Source organism: Pleurodeles waltl, chromosome 1_1 (assembly GCF_031143425.1).
Source record: "Pleurodeles waltl isolate 20211129_DDA chromosome 1_1, aPleWal1.hap1.20221129, whole genome shotgun sequence".
NCBI classification, from domain to species: domain Eukaryota; kingdom Metazoa; phylum Chordata; class Amphibia; order Caudata; family Salamandridae; genus Pleurodeles; species Pleurodeles waltl.
The window spans coordinates 220,823,380-220,847,452 of NC_090436.1; the positions used below are offsets into that span (position 1 = coordinate 220,823,380).

The following is a 24,073-nucleotide window of genomic DNA, read 5'->3' on the forward strand; positions in this document are numbered from 1 at the left end:
GACTGCTCTAGCCAACCTACCTAGAGGGTCAGCAGGAGTTATTTTAGCTGTGTGACTCCCTTACCCTGACTAGAGTGGTGGGTTCTGCTTGGCTTATGTGCTTAACCTAGCCAACCAGAAACCCCATTTCTAACAGTGGGTTAAAAATAACACAGCCAGCATCCTCACTTCCCCTCCTCCCAAGCTGTTTATGTTCTGGAGACCTAGAATTCAAAATAGTTTTTCACTCTGCCAAGGGTCTTAGTTCCGGAGAAACAGCAGTCCCTTTGGTGTGGTCAAGCTAGTTTCCACTACCTGTGCCTTCTGCCTGGGCTCCCAAATCTTAATATGCAATGACTTCCTTCAAGTGCTAAAAAAACGATGGCTCGACCCACCACTCACTTGTAAGAGGGAAGACTATTTGTATACTTCTAGACATTTGTCATTCTGTCTGGCTTCACACTGATTTTGCTACAGTTTTCAGCCTTTTGGGAGTTCATCACTAATTGATATTATATTTCCCAAGCTTCTTACAATGAACGCAATCCAACAGTATTATTTTCCAAGTGAATATGAGTCTGAAGGCAAAACCGCATTAACAGTCAATTTCGCATGGTCACAGATCTTGTGTGATTAAACAAATCTCTTTGGTCCAAAGCATTGTTACACAAAACACTTGAACTGGTTAGAGCTACTGCAGCTTTAAGACAACTACATTATCTGAATGTAGCACATTAACTATTCCTTCCTTTATCTAACAAAAATGTTATCTAGTGAGGATGTGAAATGCCAAGTGATATTACAGTATGGGTGTAACTTCGGCAGATCTGTGGATACCTTGGACATATGCTTCTACATCAATTCTTCACCTGCCCCAAGATAATACAAATCATGATGCTGTTGCGTGTCAATGGGATATCTTTGACTTCTTGGGCCCTCATTATGAGTAGTCTATAACTTCGGATATGTGCATTAACATATTGGAACTATGGGTTTTGATGTCTATTTTACCAGGTGCAATAAATCCACATCCTATGAATAATTTTTTTCAGTTTAAAACTGATGTTATATTTATCAGGGGTCAAATGCCAGCAAATCTTGGGACATGTGAAATTTGGTGCAGTAGCACCAAAATCCACAGGTTGTGTCTGTTTTTTAGGGGTAAAACTTGCAATTGGCCATGATCATTGCACTCAATAAATTCTGTACACCTTCTGATATTCTTTATCATGTGCAATAATTATCACACTTAAGAGAGAATCTCGTAATGAAGATCTTGGTTCACCTGGAGCTCTATATTCTGTTTTTCCAATGCAAGCATCTTCACCTACATTTAAATGTTCTCCTCTGACTTTTCAGAGTTCTTAAAACCAGTCTGGTTTCAGTTCAGGTCAGCTTTAGATCCTCACCTTGTCAGTAGTAGGCTATAGACGATCCTGCCTTAAACTGTGAGAGTTCTAGGACAGCGAAAAAAGGGAGGCAAACGATTTTTATCGGAATTGTCCTTGGCAGTCAACTAATCGGTGACCAATGTCTCAATAGGTAGGCACGGCTTGGGATGCCTAAGCAGAATGGATGGGATGTTCTCTCTACTTATGCGCAATGGCTGATGAATTCTCTTCTTATTTGCCACCTGCTGTCATCTCCCTGGTTGAATCTGAACTTCTTCCCCCGGTAGGCTGCCATGCATTGGTTCCTAGTCTTGAAGGTCCACAGGCTGCCCATCACACGAGTGGTCACTCATGAGTAGCATTTTCATTGATGCAGCTGTATCAAAGCCTATTCAGACAAGGTATCTCTGTTGGTGCTTGCCATATCTTGTTATCTGTGGCCCAGGGCTTGAGCCGATGTGTCTGATCCCCAAGCCCCTCTACTGGCAATGTGCCACTGATGGTGTGTGTGTGAGTCCACTATTTCTTGTCTATCCATGGGTAACTTATCTCTCTTTGCTAGCATTGACAGAGGCAGGAAACTCTGTGATTGTTGTTTCAGAAGGAGGCATCCCACATACTAAATATGAGAAGAAGCTTGTACCTGCCATGGTCTCCCTCTTTATAATACATGAGAAGCAGAGTTTTAGGATTATTAGGTGTAGGCCCACAGCACTACAATAGAGTGACGTGCCCCCAGCACATATCCTCAGTATATGATACAAGTCAGCAGCGGGTGAGGAATATCCTCACTGAAAAGGTACAGGTCCAACCTTCGACTGCAAAGTCCACTCAGGGGAATCTACTTGGATCAGTAATGGGAAATTGCATATAAGCAGCACTGAAATTAATATTAGTAGAACTGAGATAGGTGCACATATAGTCCAGCATTTTCACATATACACTCAAATATATTTGCTTATAGATGTCTGTTGATCATTTTTGGCATTATCGTTCATCGACGTAAACTGACTTTTCTGAAAAAACTGATTAGCTAAGCATTCTCCATTCATGAACAAAACTGAGTAGGCTGCAGAATCTGTAAATTAGTACATTTTCAGTTAGTTATCCATAATTATACATAGTACAGATCTCACCTGATGTACTGGTATGCATTTTCATGCCAACGTAACAATAGAAATACCAGCATTAAACGGTCCTCAATATAAAATGCAAATGAGCATAAACAGCAATCGCCCAGTGTCTGCAAATAAAGGGCATAAACTAGTCACATACAGAAGTTGTGGTACAAAAAAGCAAAACTATATTGATCGCATCCAAGGAATGAACAAATTACAACAATGAACAAGAGCAGAGGAATGTATGTTCAAGAAAGACTTGTGAACACACTATAATGTAACAAGCACATTCACCAATAAAACTAATACACAACAAATCAGGTGCACGTGCATATGAAAAATATTTACATTTGATATACAAAACATTAAGAGTGGTTAACAAAATATACAATTTTTTCTTGTTTATGGTTATTGTTAAACTTTGTACGCTATGTTTCCCACCCACGAGGAGTACAGAGGAGGTGGTCCTCAAATGCTTCCCCATACGTCAGAAGACTCCCTTAGGAACTCTGGGAGTGGGGTTCAAAGAGCTTAATTTTAGACATTTTGTGATCTTAAATTTGTGTTCATATGTTTGTGAGAGTGAAGAAGCGATTGAGGAATCAATCTTCAAATCACTGTCAGTCTCACGAATGAAGAGGAGTTTTTAGAAAGCGGGCTACAACCAACAGACGGACTAGTACAAGTCAAAATATGAACCCTCTTCAAACAGCGGCCTGTGGAGGGCCTTGAAAGCTTGAATAAGGACTGAAAAGTTCTGTACTTTTGTTTGGGCATGGGAGGGACCCCAACATGTCTATCCACTGGAAATGTATAAGAGAAGAGTCCATTGGGCTCATGAAAATACTGGACTTAGAACTGTTAAGGATGAGACAGTTAAAAAGTAATGAATACTGTATGGTTTTCAAGCAAGACCTTTAATTGATGTCTATCACCTGACAGAAAGCCCTTTCTTACACACCTGGAGTAACTAGTAATTACTTGGCACGACCTTGTTTTATTTTTTTTATTTTTTTTTACCAATTGGATCTCAGTATTATTGCACACAACTGGTTGATTAAAGTTGCTGCTGCCTTTGCGTGCTTGATGCTCCAATGGTAGCAAACTTAAGTACTTAGACTTTACTCTACGCAATGGTAGGGGTCGCAAACAGGCAAAACCTAGTAAATAAAACTAAATAAACCGAATACCTGGACAGATTTATAATTTTTACGAAGAACAGAAATTTCAATAGCAGGCAAATAAAAAAGCCAGTAAAATGAATATCTGATCGGAAAACAGAGACCTAGGACACTTTTTTAACATGCATGTGCTAGGCACTAGATTTTTGACTAACTGAGACCTGTAGTAGCCCTAAAACCTACCACCATCTTAACAAGGATGCCATAAGAAAAAAGTAAAAAGAATTAATTTAGGGTGACAGTCTTGGTTCTAGAGGAATACTGGGTGGGGATATGCAACACAGTGGCAGGAATTTTATCAACTGAAACCAGTAAGGAACCCATCAGTCGTTCAACAATTGCAATGTTGACAGATTTAACAATACCTTAGAACCCACTTTAAGGTAGTCTAGGGATATATGTTTTTGTTTTGTTGTACAAAGACTGAAGACAGAAAAATAGTTAATTGTGCAGTTCCCAGCTGTTGGCAGGGCTACTCCAGTGACATAGATGGTACATAACTGAGGAAGGGAACAATATTTGGATCTTCAGATCAGGACTTCAGAAAGCTAAACCTGCAATATGAATAGTCTTGTCCCTTTTTGGGTAGTGTGATAGTTGTCAGGCAGGTGGAGAATGCTTTCTACGAAGAGGCTCTGTTTCAGTTTTCTGTCGAAGGCTGCCAGGTTTTGTTGGTTTCTTAGGTATGGACTAAGAAACCTTCATAGATAATTGTCCAAAATACAGTTCACCTGGGCTACATGGATACCACTGCAAATTAATAAGCTAGGCTGGCTGCTTTGTGATCACTTTCTTGGATGCTGTGGCACATATAATGTTATAATAAAAAAGTTGCAACAGCAGCAAGAACCTAGTAAAATCAAAGCTGTGTGTTATTCGAAGCAGAGGGATGACTTTTTAGCACTAGAAGGTAGCAATTCATATTTTTAACACTGTTGAGATCTTGTATGCAAAGGATACTTCCGAGTCGATGTATTTTTTATTTTTAACTACATTAGCTGGAATTCCGCTACCTCCCAATTCCTCAGACCACTTGAAGACTAAGCTGCCTCCGTCGGGCAGCAGAAAGTAAGGATTTCAGCTTTTGTACCATTTCGAATTAGACAGTTCCCCTTCAGAGGCAGCCAATGGTTTATAGTTGGCAAGATGTTGTGGTAGACACATGCAGGAATGTAGACATCAAGTGAACTTAATAACTTCACCAGTCCCACCAGGGAACAGGGTGGTTCTTAGAGTTCCAGAATCAAGACAAAGGTCTGCAACCAAGAGAACAAACTCTACCTGTGGGGACGAATGAACCATATCCATCTGGGGCTGAAATGTGACCAATATTCGCAGTATATGTAATAAATGTATCTCTTCACACACTATGTGCTATATCAATGCTGTGGGTCTAAGTTTCTAACAGGGGTATCTCCCGCTTTACATTATCAAGGGTACTGTGACCAGCATTAGATGCAGCAATAGTTACAGGGCACCTGAAAAATTCATTGACCTTTGTGATACCAGCCAGGGCACATTCTCTCCCCCTAATACTGGACTTTTTACATCATTCAGTGAACGAATTTGAGGGAAATTGGGTTGTTGGTTGACGGAGTTGTGAACCCTGGTCATGCAACTGCCACAATCTCCTGCAGGGTGAACCACAAAAAGGCACTAAATTAACCTGTGATTAAGCCTGGGAAACGTAGCACAAAAAGCAGTCAGGCAGAGGCAATGTGTAAAGTATTTATGCAGCACACAATTACTAATAAAGTGAAACACAACGCAAGTGCATAAAACGTAGCACTAAATGATGTCATGGCTGTTTCAGTCACCAAGGATTTGCAAGCGACACACCGTCACATGAAAATGAAGTGGGTAAAGGCTTATCAAAGAAAACAGGAAATAAGTTGACAGCTTTAAAACTCCAATCAAAGGCTAATGTGGATGCAGACCCTTCGTGAATGTCAAAGGAGACAGAGATGTCCTCCACGCCCCTGGACAGAGTTATCTCTCGCAAGGTGGGTGAGATTTACAGAAAGCAAAGCAGAGGCAGTTATGTGGTATCAGTTTCCTTTGAAAACAGAACTTGATCGCAGAATGCATGGGCATAGTCAACCATTCATGCCGTTACATTTTCAGCTTAAATAACTTAAATGGCAACTTGCTTATTTTGTAATCTCAAACAGATTTTATAGAAAGAGAATTCTGTTAAACAGGGAGATATTACTTCAGAATAAATTGTTGAACATGAGGCTTGAAAACTAAGTCTGTTGAAATACTAAAAACCTGCAACGCACCTGGTTCCTTATGAAAATTGCATGGACTGCTGTCTCTTTATTGTCAGTATCAGGTAATACTGTAGATGCATCAGGATCGATTCTTGACCATCTCCCAGATGACAAAGGACCTTTCCATGATGATGGAAAATTTTTGATGTCTATGCTCTCCCATACAAACACACTACCTAGTGTTGTTGCAAGAAGTAGTCTTCTCCCATCCTCGGACACAAAGAGGTATAATCTCCTGCATCTCTCTGAAACAAAAAATTACATCTGTCAAACAATATTTCCTTTCTTTAAATCACTGAGAGACCAAAATAGTAAAATATAAAGGTTTTAAAATAGAATTGGCACAATGGACATCAGTGAAATTCAATCAACAGCTACTTTTTTTCTCGCTACATTTAATATCTGGTGGTCCTTAAACATTCACATTTCTAGGATTTAATCTCAATTATTACAACATCCTGCTAGCTAACAGATTGCTGACCTGTGTATGTGGGAGGGGTGGGGGGGAGGGGAGGGGAGGACTGCTGAGGGGGCACGAGCTCCAGAGGGCTCCCTCAGCAGCATGCAGTGACGCACTGCGCACTAGCCGGCACTGTGCACAGGCTTCTCATTGGTTCAGGAGGACCCCTAAAGGTTTGTTACACCACTGAAGGTAGTCTGTTTTCTAACTTTCCGAGGTTGAAAAATTAGTATCATTAATTTGGTTAATAGTAATATCTGTTTTTTATAGTGCTTAGAAGCTGCAGACCAGTGATATGAAGCATTGTATGAAACAAACTGGTGCATCACACTAAAGGCATCAAATTCCACCACAAGCCAAGCACAAAAGGGTAAAGTTCGCTCATCTCACCTGCTAAATGAGAAAGTGATGGCCCGCCTCGATAATGCAATGGAACACTAGGGAAAATTCTGAGCCTGAGACAAATGCGATGATCTGCTGGCAGGCCTATAAGGCTACCCTCTAAGGGGGAGGGGTGTCTTTATCGTAGATGAGTTGAGAGACAAAAGGGGACAGGCACGTCGCCGCATAGATCTGGTGCAGGAAATCCTGGATCCAGAGGTGGACTATCATGTGGTGCCATATGAGGCCAAGAGGCTAGGAACTGTGACCAAGATGGAGTTTTGTTCCCAGGTGACGGGTGAGGTCAGGCAGGCACACATTGCGACACAAAAACGCATCTATGAGCTGGGGATAATGTGGCTAAACTTTTGACATGGCTGAGTGAGAGTAATCTGGAACGGAGTCGTGTTGCAGGTACCATTGCGCCGGACAGGTCGACGTTCGCAGGGAGTGAGGACATAGTGGTCAAAATGGCCGACTATAAGCAGAACTTTTATGAGAGGTGATCAGGGACTCCAGGGTCGGAAATGCGCAACTTTGTAAAGGACTACCCCTGCAGACGGTAGAGGGTACTGAGAATATGGAGCTGGAAGCCAAGCTTATGCAGGAGGAAATTCTCCTGGTCCTCACACAGCTACATGCTGAGAGATCGAGTTTTTCAAGAAGATGACACAGAGGATTGGAGGGCCCCTTCATGAGATGTATCTTTTGGCTTAAAGGGCAGGGGAGTTACAGAGAGATCTCCATATGACCACTATTGTTTTGATTCTCAAGATGAAGAAAGTGCCCGGGAGAGGTGGGACTCATACAGACCGATCTCTTTTCTAAATGTGGATGTCAAAGCACTGACAAATAGAATGCAAAGTTTGATTTCGGACCTGATCCATCCGGACCAGAATGGATTTGTTCTGCATTGGTCAAATAGGTTGACTCCACAACAACACTGCAGCAGATCTGGAGACCTCTCTGGCAATATCATCCGTGGACACAGATAATGCTTTTGACTCCAGTTATTGGCCTTTTTTGTTTGCCATTATAGAGAAAATGGGATTTAGGCCCCAAGTTATCAGGCAAATTCGCCTTTTGTACACCCATCTTAGGGCATGAATGAAGGTCAATGGAGTTCTTTCTCAGGATTACCCCATAAGGAGGAGCACGCGTCAGGGCTGTCTCATCTTGCTGATGTTGTTCCCCATTGCCGTCAAGGCATTTGCTGAATAGATCAGGGTGGATGCTCAGATGTGAGGCTGGCAGCGGCGCGACTCACGGAAGGTCCTAATCTTGCTGCTCGCAAATGACATTCTGCTGTACACTGCAGACCCAGAAGCTTCACTGACGCGTTTGGGAGAAAGCTTCATGATTTATGGCACCTATTCAGGGCTGAGAATTAATTGGGATAAGTCCCTAATATTCCTGATGGGGTTGGGGGGCATGGTCAGCGGGAAGTTGTCTTCCATTAATGCTAAGGCTGTAATCACTGCGTTTTAAATATCTGGGCATATGGATTTCCTAGGGGAGCAAGGGCATACATTATACAGACAAGGTTGTCGCGTAGGCTCTAATTATCCTAATGAGACTATTGGATTTTTGGGTAGCAGGGTCGTTCTCAGAGTGGGGGACTAAGTCTAACCCACGGAGAAGGGCCCTTGTCACCCTCATTCCGGTTTTGCTCCAGCTAACTAGCAGTGCCTCATCTCTCTCAAAGGGAAGGGATGATTGGGTAGCCGAGCGCATGACATCTTAGAGCTTCTCAGATTCCAACCAGTTCTCTCATACCAAGTGTGGTCTCATATACAAATGACCGAGGCAGTTTAAGTTTTACAGATTGATTTAATAAAACAACTGCATTTTAGATAACAAGGCGTGAGCCACAATAACCAGAACCATACAACACAGTAGGATTGAAATAGTAACGAGGAGAGTGAAACATAGAAATAACGCTATCATAGTGTTACCAGAATACGTTCTCTCTTCTAAGTTCTATTTTGAGCACAGAATGTTAAGCTCTAAGCTTGCCTTTCAGATTCCCCGGGAGGACATCAACCCTCATACCTGAGCAAAGGCCTGTGATCTGGATCAGTATCTGCAACAGGGCAGTCAGCGTCTAGTTGTGGTTCCCTGGTCGGAATCTCTCTCTTACGTGTACTAGGACTAGGAAGTGTTTTTATAACTAACACGGCGGTGTTATAAGAAACGTCCCTACGTAAGAATGTGTACTTTCTACGAACCCTAAAGACTTAACCCCTACCACATCTATCAGCAATGTACTAAATTGTATCCTTGACTGAAGCACAGAGCGAGCAAGAATGTTTTGTTTGAGAACTCCGGTGCTGAAGTAAGCTCAACAGTGTGATAGAAGAAAATAAAACAAGACCGTGAAACTGGTTATTGAAAAATAACAGTACGAGGCTGAATAAAATGCATCTAGAACAAAGTGCACAGAGGCCTAATGCTTCAAGCAAATGCGCAAAGGATATATTAAAAATGGCTACACTACAAGGTGGGCCCCTATTGTGAAAATCGGAGGGGTACATTAACACTGGAGGGCCTTCCATTCTAGGTCCTCGGGAAGGCAGTACTGTTGAAAATGATTGCATTACAGAGGTTTACCTGCATACTGGAGAGTAGCCCCTTTGCACTACTGGACGCATTTTTCCGGGCTACGGACTCATTGTTAAGGTCCCTCATCTGGTTGGATGGCCCAGCTAACATAGCAATGTCCACATTGCAGAAATCGATCTTTGACAGGGGCATTGCACTCCTGAATATCCACCAGCATTATGAGGCTGTGCAAGTGGAGATAGTTAACAAATGGGCATATGCTTCCATTGGAGGAGCCCACATTTTGGATGACCAGGAGGTGTTGGGACAAGGGTGCTATATGTATGTGCTATATGGGAGGCAGGGGGCAAGGAACTTCGCCCGGCTACTGCCACAATCTTATCAGTCTGTCAGAAACTGAAAAGGGAGATGGGATGAAAGTGACGTCTGACACCACGCACAACGTTGTGGGTGGGCACGCAGCTCGGCCCCGTTCCAGACTTACCAGGTATTCAAAAATGGGATAGGATTGGCCTCTCCGCCTTGGAGGATGTATGGGAAGCCAATGGGATGGTTCCATTTGCAAGTGGAGTACGATATGGACCCCTCGCAGATTTTAAAATACCTACAATTACAGCATGCATAACAGGCTAGGCTTGCCAAAGACGAGGAAAGGATGCAAGACTCCCCGTTAGAGCTGCAGTTGTTGGATGGCGTTTTAACCACCAAAGCGGTCTCCCTCACATAGGCTATAGTAATGAGGAATATGCAGGAGGAGTTCTCACCCTTATGAGTATGATGACAGGCCGACGTAGGGGTGAAGGAGGGCAAGGACTGGGAGGAAGCCTTACAGCTCCCATGGGGAGGAGTGGGGGGGACAGAGGGACAGGCCTACTTTCTGTCTGATTCAACTAAAAATCCTGCATAGGGCATAATATATCGAGTCCTACTATATAAAATAGACAGGACCGTAGACAATCACTGTCTCCGGCAGTGTGGTAAGCAGAGTACTTTTTCCACTCACTGTGGAGCTTTCCCATACTTTGGCCTTTTTGGGAGGGGTGACAGCAGCTCTGGCAGAGGCCACTGGGGTGCCCTTGTCTCGGATTGCAGCAAAGCCATTGCTGAGGGTCTGGAAGGACTCGTCGGTTAACTCACATGTTAAGCCCCTAATTAATCTGGGCTTTATCATGGCTAAGAGGGGCATCACAAGAAATTAGGCCAGCCTGCGACTGGGGGAGTGGCAAGATGGAATGGAAATGTGCAGGATCAAGGAAAAACTGATATAGGAGAGTCGGGACTGTAGGTGCAAATATGAGGAAATTTGGGGGATCTGGGAGAGGATTGGGAGCGAGGTGGTCTAGGGGATAGGTAGGTTTGGGGTAACCGGGGTATAAGAGGGACTGGGGTGATTTTTCGGCTGTATGTGTTTAAATTCTCCATTGGTGAAGAGGGGGGCAGGGAGAAGGAGAGGCCCTGGCTTTGGTTGTTCCACAATGGCTGGCAAGTTTGTTTTGTATGGGCATATATGAGCCCTATGTATTGCTTTAGTTATTTAAATCTATAAAAGAAATAAAAAAATTGGGGGAAAAGTCCACCCATCTCAGGCCAACATATAGCACCTCACTAATCACTCAAGCCATACACCACAGAAGCAAGCATCGACTTTTGTGATCAACAGTGGCCCACTTTCCATTATGACTACAAGTTGATGCATTATCCTCATCAAAGGTAGAAACAGGATAGTGAACTTCCTCAAAACTGCTGGTTAATGCCTTCTAATATCTAGTCATCAGACATTCAAACCTTCACTGTAATAGCCTGTTACTGGTCCCTTCTTTTGTGATGTGTTGCAAGATGGATCTAGACTATCAGGTGCGTGCCCAATGTGACCCTTTGCTCTCTGCAGATGACAAAACTCTTATAAGGGGTCTGTCAGCAGGAATCAAGCAGACAGGAGAGATATGTAGGTGGCAAAATCAGGAAATCTATAGGACATATGAGGGGGTCCACAACAGAAGAAGACAAATATGAAATGTATAAGTGACTCTTGTAAAAACATGTTATTGTGACATGGTAAATGTTAACACACTAGAGAAACAGATGTCATCACAGCAGAAGACAGAATATGTTCCCAGCTAACCAAAAGGAGGAAAGCGCATTGGGGTGGAAGCAAACACAAAATACAAAGAAAGGGCAAACCATGTTTAAAAAATTACAAGAACAAAACACTGTGATTTGGAGAGAGACAACTGGTGCAACCATTGATGTGTACTACAGATACTCCAAACTACACTTAGAAAATTTGCTTATTGATACCCTCCCAAAAGAGTATTAAAAACAAATGAAGTAATGATGATGTGGTAAAGTTAAAAGCAATAAAATTGGGGGGGGGGGGCATGGTTAGCACCCGAGAGTAATGGCCACCTAAGCAGCTTGGTCCGCAGTCCCATCTAGCCCAATCCTTACACCCAGCCACCCAAATCCGATCGACAACGTAACCTGGTACCGACTACATATCTCCAAGCCTTAGTAGCGCATCGACAGTCATCTAAACAATGTCAGGACAACCTACGAGCACAGATGTAGCCTCCAGCCTGATGACTCCCCTGTTGACTCCCCGGGATCCTAAGATGTCGCCCAGATACTTGGGGTCTCCACCTCACCTTCGCCTTCTACTTGCTGCTCCCTGGCAATTGGATCCACCCTTGCTTAAACCATTGGTCATCAGATGATCGCACTGCTTGTTCCAGACAACAACTAAGGCCCACCAACCCAACTGTTGACCCGGCAGAGGTACTAAAATGAGCTAATATACAGAACCATCTCTACTCTCCACAACAGGACATGACCCGTCCACCACACACTAATCACTACCTGGGATCTAGTGGGGATGGCGTCTCCCCTCTTGTGTGCGTTTAAGCGGGTTTCACCCTGGTCACTACTGTAACTAGCATCCCCTTTGAAGCGCACCATCTAGCTCACGGCAATCGGCCCTCACGGCCTCTATGACTTCAGCAGTTCATTAGGAACCACAGAAAATCAGGTGGACCTCTCCCCCTCAATCTCCCTCCCATGAGTTACAATAGTAGCACGGCGTTCCTTCTGAGACCAGCAAGATCTCATCTTATGCTGATTGTTTGCTCAGATAAGACTCTGATCCTTACTTGCCACCGATTTTACTGGTGATCGACTTAATCCTTTGCTTGACCTTAAGATTTCGCTGTTGGAAACTCATCAATCCTTACCTGTTAAAGTGAGCCAACCTGAATATCCCCCACTACCGGCGTTGTGGACAACTCTAAGGCACAACCTCAGCCCAAGCCCGGAAATTAAGAAAATGCACACCTACCAGATCTGACATCTGAAACCAGGAACCAGCCTCATGGCACTGTGCACCCTCACAGGCATTCAGGTGCCCATGCATTACAACCCAAGGAGCTCTGCCAGCTCATGCTACCGTTCACCTACACCCTTGAGCTCTCAGTGATTTGACTTCTCTTGTCAACAACTAAGTTCGCCCAGGCCATGCAACAACAATATATCACTGGTGTCTGATCTGCTATCACGACCCCGCCTCCAGTGGCCCTTAGACGCCCACGCCTCACCATGGACAACCACAAGGGAAATAAAAAAAACAACCACCAGAAGGACAATTAACCCTCGCACAAATGACCCAAATCAGAGGGCCCGTGCCAGACTCTCCGATCAAAGCTAAAGGTGACGTCACATCCAATATTGAAGTTATCATACAAAGTCTTGGTGCATTGCACGACTTAGCCCAAGACACCAAAGCTAACATTGTTGTTATGCACCACGACATCCAAGCATTACGTGATGACCTGAAGGGACTCTCTGCTAGACTAACAGAAGCAGAGTCCAAGATTAACTCATTAGAAGACTAACTCTTCAACCCAGAAACGCTTGCACTACTCATACCAATCAACAAACCAAATGACAATAGAGATCTCAGAGCTGGAAGACCACAACCGCAGAGGGAATTTACACATATTCGGTCTTCCTGAAAATACTGAGAGTGACGCTAATTCCTGTGCGAGTTTCTGGAAGTATGGATTCCACGTACTTTGGGTCTTACCTTCGGGAAAGACTTTGAAATAGAACAGGCCCACAGGGTCCCACCGGGCAAGGCCCTAAGCTCTTCAAATGGTAACACCACCTGCCCTTGCACAATGATCTTTCGCCCACTGCGGTACTGTCACAACAAAACCATTCTCACTCACATGCAGAAAGTGTAACATATTTTTTTGGAATGGGTCATGAATATCTATATCTCAGGATTACTACAAAGAGATGGTATTAACAAGGAAAGGATTTGTGGCACTTTGCCAAGCACTAGAGATTGAAATACCCAGTTCTCCTTCGCTGGCCCAGACAAGTTCCACAACCTATTCAGGCGCAAAGCAATGTTCTTCACTTCCCTGGCAGACCTCCAAGCATTCATGGACATCTCCACCCTAACGTGAATGGAAGCCTGATAATACATCCCCACTTTTTCCGCCATACTGTTAATCTTACTGTAATAGAAAAGGGGTGTGGTCTATAAAACAGCGAGGCTAGGCAAATCAAACTACACAAAAGAAACAAGAGCCAACACTGTAATTGACTTGGGAAAAAATATTATTTACAATCAGAAGGCAAAAGCAATTACCTCTCCCTAGTATCATTCCTGTTTGAGATACCACAAAGACTTCTATTTAGCACCTCTCTGCTCTTTAAGGAGGAGCCTTAAAATGTTGCGAATGAGTTAGGCTCGGAGTTCCCTCTTTTTCAAATTGGTGCAGAGCCTGAATTTTAGGTTTATTTTTTGTGTCAATTTGTATATTGTCATATGTTTTTGATGTATGTAATGTGTGTGCAGTGCCAAAAAACTTTTTTTATATGAGGTAATTGTTCACTTTTGTATTTGTTCTTCTGTGTGTGATAAATGTGATTCAATTACAATTGTTCTGGATAAATGTCATGTATTAATACTAAGGAGAGGCAACTGGTTTTGCCTCCCATTGTAAATAATAATTTTTTCCAAGTCAATTACAGTGTTGGCTCTTGTTTCTTTTGTATACTGTTAATCTTGGCATGACAACTAACTTAGCTATGGAAACTTTGTGACTGCCATTATCCCGTGAATGTTATGCCTAACTGAAAGGGTCGCTCACCAACTGCCAATGCATCCTCCCCCTAGAAGACTATAATCCTCCAGAATGTTCAAACAGGACAATTCAGTTCTCATCAGTGACACCTCAGTATTAACGGTTGTTCTGTTCAAGTTATATTGGCTCCGGCGCTGCATTGCACATCATCAAATAGAACGTTCTACACGCATGTTTAAGGGTTTTATGTTATGTTTTATATTACGTTTAAGGTTTTTATGTTGTTTCACATTTGTTTTGTCCTTTTCCCCCTCTCCTCTATCTCTGCCCACCACTGCCTTTATTCTCTAATCAAGGCTGCCATGTTTGCTATATCTTGACTATCTTAAACCCCTCACACATGCGACTAAGTTACCTCATCACCCAGCATTATTTTGCTTCCCATATTTCTATAGGACTCAAGGTCAAAAGTCAGCACCACGTATATAAACCATTTCAGCACATACTTCTCTCACTGTAGTACAAAAAGCTATCGTACCACAACTCCTCCACACACTCACCATTCATTATTATACTATTTACTTACAAAACCACTTTAAAAAAACACACTTATGCACTACTAACGAATGGCTGACCATAAAATAATTTCATTAAATACCAAAGGACTATCACACCCAGTCAAACGGAAAGAAATTGTGGACTACTGCAAAAAACTAAAGGGGGGGACATAATTATTTAGAGTCTATTAAAGGTGCAAGATGGATTAGTTACTTACCTGTAAATCCTAGTTCTCTTCCAGGGGTATCCTCATCAAAGTCATAAACATTGAATATTCCCGCCCTTGTGCGGGGACCCCGGAGCATATATATATAAAATACATACATATTATCATGTGTAAAACAGCAATGCAGGCTATAATCATAAATAGGCTAAAATGCTTTATTTCTATGCAAGTTTTTTTTTTTTTTTTTATATTATAAAATCACAAATAGATCATAAATATCTACCTAAGCCCCAAAAACTGGACTTAGGGAAGTAAACAGCAGTAAATATCAGAGAAAAATAGAAAAAAACACATTGAAAAACAATGAAGCATTCTTAGCCAATAGGCTGCATGCAGGTTAACACAGGAGAACCATAAAAACTTTGGCACCGTGCCTTTAAGACCCTGAGCACCTCCAGTATCCCACCATGCCTCAGGGGTGAAGGGAAGGTGACAGTTGGTTCACAGTTAGGTCAGTACTTTTTTACGGTGACAATCTGTGTAACTGATCAGAAAGATAATCTGTCCTGCACTTCTAGGAGACTTAAGTCCGGGGAGGAGGGTGGGTTGTTTATGACTTTGATGAGGATACCCCTGGAAGAGAACTAGGATTTACAGGTAAGTAACTAATCCTTCTCTTCCAGGGGATCCTCATCAATAGTCATAAACATTGAATAGATTAGCAAGCCCATCCCTAAACTCTGCGGACTGTCCGAAAGAAGTGCAGGAAAGAATACATATTCATGCAAATAGATTTCTAAGAGAGGCCTGCCCCACCTGGGCATCCGCTCTTGCATCCGAGTCTAGACAGTAATGCTTAGTAAAGGTATGCACAGACTTCCATGTAGCAGCCTTACAAATCTCGGAAATTGGTACATTGTTAAGGAGGGCAGCAGTAGCCGCTTTTCCCCTTGTGGAATGCGCTTTTGGCCTAGCCAGTAATTGCTTATTAGCCAGTTGGTAAGTGTTAACAATACAAGACACAATCCATCTTGATATAGTTCGTTTAGACGCTGCCTCTCCTGTTCTTAAATGACCATAATTCAGAAACAAATGGTTAGAATGTCTAATCGGTTTTGTTTTGTCCAAATAGAATTTCAGCACTCTTTTTAAGTCTAAAGAATGCAATGCTTTCTCAGCCGGAGTCTCCGGATTGGGAAAGAAAGTCGGTAAAGATATAGTCTGATTGATATGGAATTCTGACACCACCTTCGGAAGGAAAGATGGGTGAGTTCGCAGAACCACTCTATTATCGTGAAAAACCGTGTACGGTTCTCTGCAAGACAGAGCCTGAATTTCGCTGACCCTCCTCGCTGAAGTAATGGCCACCAAAAAAGCCGTCTTACACGTAAGGTGCTGTAAAGAGGCCTTGTGGATAGGTTCAAAGGGAGGGCCCATAAGTTTTGACAGGACTACATTCAGTTCCCATGGAGGAGAAGGTCTCCGAATGGGAGGAAAAACCTTTTTCAAGCCTTCTAAAAAATCCTTGACTACAGGTATCGTAAAGAAGGATTCCTGAGAAGGCGACTTACGATACGCTGTAATTGCAGACAAATGAACCTTAATAGAAGATACCTGCAGACCAGACTTCGCCAGATGAAGTAAATAGGATAGTATGACGTCCTCCTGAGCTCGTATGGGATTTATACCTTGTTGAGAGCACCAGATGTAAAATCTCTTCCACTTAAAAGCGTAAGAACGCCGCGTGGAAGGTCGTTTTGACTCTTTCAAGATGCTCATGCACTCCTGTGAGAGCCCTAGGTGCCCATACTGTAGGAATTCAGGAGCCATGCTGTCAAGCTCAGAGAGGGAAGGTTGGGATGTAGGATTCTGCCTTCCATTCTGCTCAGGAGATCCGGTCTGCACGGCAACCTCCTGTGAGGTCTTTCCGATAAGTTGAGTAGGTCCGTGTACCAGAATTGGCGGGGCCATTGTGGCGCTATCAGAATCATTCTGGTTCTGGAGTTGTAAAATTTGTTGATTACTGCCGGTATGAGGGGAATCGGTGGAAAGGCGTAGAGAAATGTCCCTGACCAGTTGATCAACAGGGCATTCCCTTGAGATCCCGGACGGCAGAACCTGGACGCGAAGTCTGGGCATTTCTTGTTTGTTTCGTCTGCAAAGAGATCCAACTGAGGTCGACCCCATTGACCGAAGATGTCCTCGACGACTTCGTCGTGTAGCACCCAGTCGTGCGCGTCTTCCAGATGTCTGCTCAGGAAATCTGCCTCTACGTTTTGCTGACCTGGCAGGTGTACCGCTGTGATAGACATTCCCCTGGCCAGGAGCCAATGCCATATCGTTTGGGATTCTCGAGACAGAGGCAGTGATCTTGTTCCCCCCTGTTTGTTCAGGTAATACATTGTGGTTGTATTGTCTGTCTGAATTAGGATAGATTTCCCCTGAACCAATGGAGAGAAAGATTTGAGAGCCAGATGGACTGCTCTGAGTTCCAGTAGATTTATGTGATAGTTCTTTTCCTTGTCGGACCACAGACCCTGAGCTTGGAAGGAACCCAGATGAGCACCCCAACCCTGAAGAGACGCATCCGTTACCAGAGTGTCGACTGGAATTGTCTGGTGAAACGGAGAACCTATCGACAGGTGAGGTCTGTGCATCCACCATTGTAGTGATTGAAAAGCCACTGCTGGTAGTCGAACTCTGTCCTCCCAGTGACCAGTCTTTTGGCTCCAATTGTTCTCTAATGCCTCCTGAAGGGGCCTCATGCGTAGCCTGGCATTCGGGACAATGAAGATGCATGAAGCCATGGAGCCCAGAAGCGATGTCACCTGACGAGCTGTAGGTGCATCGGCTGTTAATAGATGTTGACACTTCCTGTGGATTGATAAAAGTCGTTCCTCCGAAGGATACACTCTTTGGAGCTCTGTGTTTAGTATCGCTCCCAGGTAGTGGAGGTTTTGTGTTGGAATCAAGGTTGACTTGTCGTGGTTGATTTGAAGACCTAGAGACTCGAAAGTTCTTAGAACGATATCTCGATGTTTTCTCGCCTGATCCGGAGATGAGGCTTTCACTAGCCAGTCGTCCAGGTAGGGGTAGACGAATATTTTTTGTCTTCGAAGGTGTGCCGCTACCACTGCTACACATTTTGAAAAGACTCGGGGTGCAGACTTCAGGCCGAATGGAAGGACTCTGAATTGGTAGTGCTGTGACGCTATCTGGAAACGTAAAAATTTCCGATGTTTGGTTGCTATTGGGATGTGAAAATATGCATCCTGTAGGTCGATGGAGCACATCCAGTCTCCCTGATGCAGTTGCGGGACAATCTGGTGAAGGGCTAGCATCCTGAACTTTTGTTTTCTTAAGTACTTGTTCAGGAGCCGTAAGTCCAGAATTGGTCTGAAGAGGCCCTGTTGACCTTTTTTCGCCACCAGAAAGTAACGGGAGTACACCCCTTTTCCTTTTTGTGCCGGAGGAACCTTTTCTACAGCTTTCTTTTGTATGAGTGCGAGAACTTCCTTGCGTAGCAGGCTGAGATGAGAAGGAAAACACCTTGCTGGCGGTGCTGAGGGAAGCAATGCCTCATTGCTTTGATGGTGTCTTTGCTGTAGACTGTTGAGGTCTACTTGACCCTCTGTCTCTTGTGGGTCTACGTGCCTGAAACAGGGGACGTCCCTGTCGTTGTTGTGGCCTTTGAGACCAGTGAGGGGTTTGAACCCTCTGCTGGAATGGTCGTCTGTCATACGGCCTGTACCTCCGCCTGAAGTCTTTTTTACGTTCCAGGCCCACTGCCCTCATCGTGTCGACTTCCGTTTTCATTCGGGCCATCTCTTCATCCGCGTGGGTACCGAACAACGAACTCCCGCTGAATGGGAGGTTCAAAATGCGCTGCTGTGCTTCCTGTTTCAGACCCGTGAGCCGTAGCCAGGAAGACCTCCTAGCGCAGATTCCGTGCGCATACCCATGCGCAGCCAAATCTGCCCCGTCCGCCGCCGCGCTGATGACCTGGTTAGATACTAGGCCCCCTTCCTGCAAGATTTCCTGGAAGTCCTGTCTATCTTCCCTGGGCAACTTTTCTGTAAATCTGTGGAGTGAGTCCCACAGAGAGCGGTCATATCTGCCCAGAAGTGCTGAGGCGCTGGAGACCTTCATAGCAGATGCCGCCGTACCGCACATCTTTCTCCCCAGAGAGTCTAGGTGTCTGCTCTCCTTATCCGGGGGGACTGTGGAAGATGATGCCACAGAGTGTGTTTTTCTGGCTGCGGCTAAGATCACAGAGTCCGGTGGCGGATCCTTCCGCAGGAATAAAGGATCTTGTTCCGGAGCTTTGTATTTCTTTTGAATCCTAGCCGGGGCAGACTTGAGAGTGGCTGGAGACAGAAAAGTGTCCATAGTCGGTTGCAGCAAACCCGGTACTAGTGGCAGCAGTTTTCTCGAGACTGATCTGTGTTGTAGGGTCTCAAAGATAACTGAGGATGAGGTGGCCGGCTCCGGTACCTCAATATTTAGCTTCTGCGCTCCCCTTAGAAGAACCTCATTAAAAGTGGTGATATCATCCACCGGGGAAATCCTAGCAGGTGGAGAATCTGTGAGTGTGGGGGAGTAGCGCCCCACAGACGATCCTGAAGAAGACCAAGAAGGTGATCTTCTGCGTGGTGTTCGTGACCTGGTTCTCCTTCGGGAACGGGACCTGCTCCGAGAGGCTGTAGCAGAGTGTGCAGGTCTTGTGGTCGGCTGACGAGAAGCAGAACGAGCCCGTCCTGCTCTAGCTGTAGGCGATGGCGTTCTCGGTAATGAGGCAGTAGGAGAATACATCCTCGAGTATTGTGAATCCGGGGATGCTGTGATGGGAGAAACATGCCCCGATGCTCTGGAATGGGATGATGCACTCCTTATCGAGACCACCGGTGAGGGAGCTTTGTCCGCTGGCTCTACTGCCTATGACACAGCTGAAGGTTGTGTCGACGTCGATTGCATCCTCGACGTCGAAGGTTGCGATGGCTGATCTGTTCTCGACGTCGAAGGTCTTGACGTCGGAGGTCTTGCCGTCGAGTGTCTTGACGCCGATCGCCTATCACGGGACCTGGACCTACTCGCCGTCGTGTGTCTCGACGTTGAGTGGCGAGTGGTCGACGGCGGATGTTCATGCCGTCGAGGTGTTTTTGGTGTCGTGTCCTTCGACGCCAAGGGGTGAGACGTTCTCAACGGCGAACGGGAGCGCCGGAGATGACTCGACGCCGAACGGCGGCCTGCCGTCGACGGAGATGTACCCCTGTGTCCATGCTTCGACGTTTTGTCCCTCGACGTCGGTCTGGTCGCCGTCGACGGCGAAGTATGCCGGTGAGACGGTGGTGCCGATGACGTCGATGGAGAACAAACAGGTACAATCCTACCTGTCGACGTCGATCGGGCCATTCCTTCTGCTGTAGGTCTGGGAAGTGAAGAGGATGTTGACTTTTTCCTCTCCTGAAGCCCATGTAGCCTGATCTTCTCTCTGTCTTTGAGAGTCCTCCTTGACATGTTCTTACAATACTTGCAGGTGTCAGGACAGTGACTCTGTGGCAGGCAGACAATACACAGAGAGTGTGGGTCTGACTGGGCTTTCTTCTTCCCACAAGAGGGACATTTTACAAAAAGAGATGGCATTTCTCTGTCAGAAAAAACCTTCCTAGCTCAGACAAAGATGTTACTTGTCGAGTGAAAAGTGAAAAAACGCTTTTTTAAAGAATTTTTCTGAGGAAAACTCAGAAAAACTGAGAGCTCAATGCTCCAGGATCCTCTCAGAAGAAGCCGGAAAAAAGAACTGACCTAACTGTGAACCAACTGTCACCTTCCCTTCACCCCTGAGGCATGGTGGGATACTGGAGGTGCTCAGGGTCTTAAAGGCACGGTGCCAAAGTTTTTATGGTTCTCCTGTGTTAACCTGCATGCAGCCTATTGGCTAAGAATGCTTCATTGTTTTTCAATGTGGTTTTTTCTATTTTTCTCTGATATTTACTGCTGTTTACTTCCCTAAGTCCAGTTTTTGGGGCTTAGGTAGATATTTATGATCTATTTGTGATTTTATAATATAAAAAAAAAAAAAAAAAAAAAAACTTGCATAGAAATAAAGCATTTTAGCCTATTTATGATTATAGCCTGCATTGCTGTTTTACACATGATAATATGTATGTATTTTATATATATATGCTCCGGGGTCCCCGCACAAGGGCGGGAATATTCAATGTTTATGACTATTGATGAGGATCCCCTGGAAGAGAATCTATTCCCCCTGGGTAGCTGACACCTTACTCTCTCCAGGGTTAGATAAAAAGAACGGAGTCATTACTCTGTTCTTCAGAAGCTCCGAATCCAAGATACTGTCACATACACATGACCATCAGGGCCGTTGGCTGATCACCAGAATCTCAAGGAAAAACAAAGAACTGGCCTTTTTAAGCATCTATGCACCGAACGATAATTCGCTGGACATCTGGAAGAAGTTAGACAAACGTATGTGCGAAATCCCGGAAAACATTAGCATTGAAGTAGGCGGCGACTTAAACCGGCCAATGGACGTGACTCGACAGGACTTCCTCCCACAAATTTTGCAGCAGTAGATCACATACTCAAATGAACATATTCTGCAGAAAAAACAATCTAGTTGACATCTGGAGGTTAATCCACCCTCAGGTAGCGACTACACTTTTTTTGCCCTCTCCAGATCACACTTTCACAAGAATCAACTACATTTTAGTTGACCAATCACTTGTCCCCTTCTCACAAAATCCGAATATCAAACCCACTATAATTAGCGATCATGAGTGCATTACCCCAATCCTCAATCTTACCATGGCTCAGGCTCCCCTGAAACTATTGCATCTCAATAACACACTATTGGAAGATAAGTCCTCCGTGTCCAAGATTGCCATGGCAATACGTCGATTTCTAAAAGATAACAATTCAGGTGACGCGTTGGATTCGATCAGATGAGATGCCCTGAAAGCATGCCTCAGAGGTACCCTGCTGAATATCACAACAATTAGAAATAAAACCCTTAACGAACATCTTAATAAGTTAGATCTAGAGATTAAATCCCTAAATAAATCCATAAGGCACTCCACGGGTTCCCAAGACCTTCCAAAACTATGTAAGTTACAATATGAATACAACCAAATATTAACCGAAAGGGTGCAGAAATGGGTGGAAATCTCCGATGGGGAAAAAACTTTCCAACAAACGTAAAGCTGGGAAGGCCATTGCTAAATATCTGAAACACTCCAAAAACAGATCCACCATCTCCTCAAAGACAAACACAGCAGGCACCACTCTAATTTCAAATTCAATCTTTGAGGTGGGTGGTTTCTGAAATGCCTTGTCCCATCAAAGTCTGCCAGGTATTCTCTTTGCTTCAGGCTCCAGTCCACTTCTGGGCATACCTCACCACAAGACATCTTGAAGGCTTTTCATAACTTTTATTCCAACTTGTACTCACCGAATTCAACAATGAACCCAAAAGATTGTGTCTTATATCTTAATTCTTGTCCCCTCCAACAACATCCCCAGAGGATAGATCCCTCCTTAATGCCCCACTAACGACTGAGTAAATGTGCCTAGTTATAAAATACTTACAAGCAGGAAAGACCCCAGGCCCGGACTGGTATTCGACGAAGTTCTACAAGACCTTCTCAGACCTCCAAGTGGACCCTCTTCTTGCCCTCTTTCAGTCATATGCCTCAACAGGCCGTGTGAAGCTATTAGAGTCATCATACCAAAAGAGGACAAGGATACCACAAATGTTAATGAGATCGGCTGATAATTCTTAACATTGACAGCAAAATAAATGCTAAGGTTCTTGCACAAAGACTTGGAAAGGTGATTCCAAAACTCATCTCCCTTCACCAAACCAGCTTCTTGAAAGGCTGCCTAGCAGCAGATAACATCCGTGTCTTCGGTCATGCACTGGAAAAGGACCAGTCCTTACAATCCCCAACTGCAGCAATTGCACTTGATGCGGAAAAGACCTTTGATAAGGTCTCATGGTCTTTTTTGCAAAAGGTGCTAAATATATTCTGCCTAGGCAAGACCTTCACCCACATGGTTATAGCCTTATACGTGAATCCAACAGCTAAGGTCAGAATCAATGGTAATCTCTCTGATTCATTCCCTCTGAAACAGGGCACAAGACAAGGTTGCCCACTTTCACTTCTTTTATTACTCCTTGAGATTGAACCTTTTCTCTCCTCTCTATTACAAAACAATAAAATCAAAGGCATTCACTTTCAATAGTGCAAACAACCAGTTGCAGCCTACACCAATGACGTACTAATCTTTACAAAAGATGCAGATAGTGCAATTCCCCACATCATGGCCAAGACTGCTAAATACTTCAGGGTCTCTGGCTACACACTGAATCATTCAAAAACGGGGGTCTTTCCCATGAGCATACTATGCTCATCTGTGATCCTGTGTAGCTCTGGCTTAACATGGTAATGTCAACACCAGAGCAGAATGCGCTCTATTGGCGACAAAAAAGCAAAAACCCAGCACTCTCAAAACAACGTAATTTATGCATTGTGCTGATATGTTGTGGTTTAACCTTTTGCAGTGCAGAGTTCAATCCTGAAAACTTATTTTTAATATGCTTACAAATACTGTTCCTTTGCAATGTATTGCTGCAGGTTTTCAGAGTGTGTTAGGGTGTGGCCCCTTTCCAGTGCCTTCCAGAGACTTTCCCTGCAACATGCCTGGGCGTGATTCTGGGCTAGGCCAAGACTCTATAAAAGAGAGCCAGCCCAACTCCCAGTGCTCACTATTCAGAGATCCCGGTGCAGAGCAGCAGCTTCTTCCTGAGCTCCTGTCCCGGCGGCCTATTTGGATCTTCCAGTCTTCTGCCCTTCATCCTTCATTGGTGATCATTGTTCCAGGCGGTAAAACGGTG

At 44.3% G+C, this 24,073-nt stretch overlaps 1 protein-coding gene across 6 annotated transcripts in view; it reads right to left on the minus strand.

Annotated features, from left to right (window-relative positions):
• CPLANE1 (ciliogenesis and planar polarity effector complex subunit 1) overlaps positions 1-24,073 on the minus strand; it is a 1,992,329-nt gene that overhangs the window by 1,801,083 nt on the left and 167,173 nt on the right. For all 6 annotated transcript variants that reach the window (XM_069221234.1, XM_069221235.1, XM_069221236.1 and 3 more), the window contains 2 exons: positions 5,952-6,187; positions 2,507-2,613 (listed from right to left, as the gene is read on the minus strand). In XM_069221234.1, the coding sequence (XP_069077335.1) occupies positions 2,507-2,613; positions 5,952-6,187 (343 nt within the window). The remainder of the gene's footprint in view (positions 1-2,506; positions 2,614-5,951; positions 6,188-24,073) is intronic.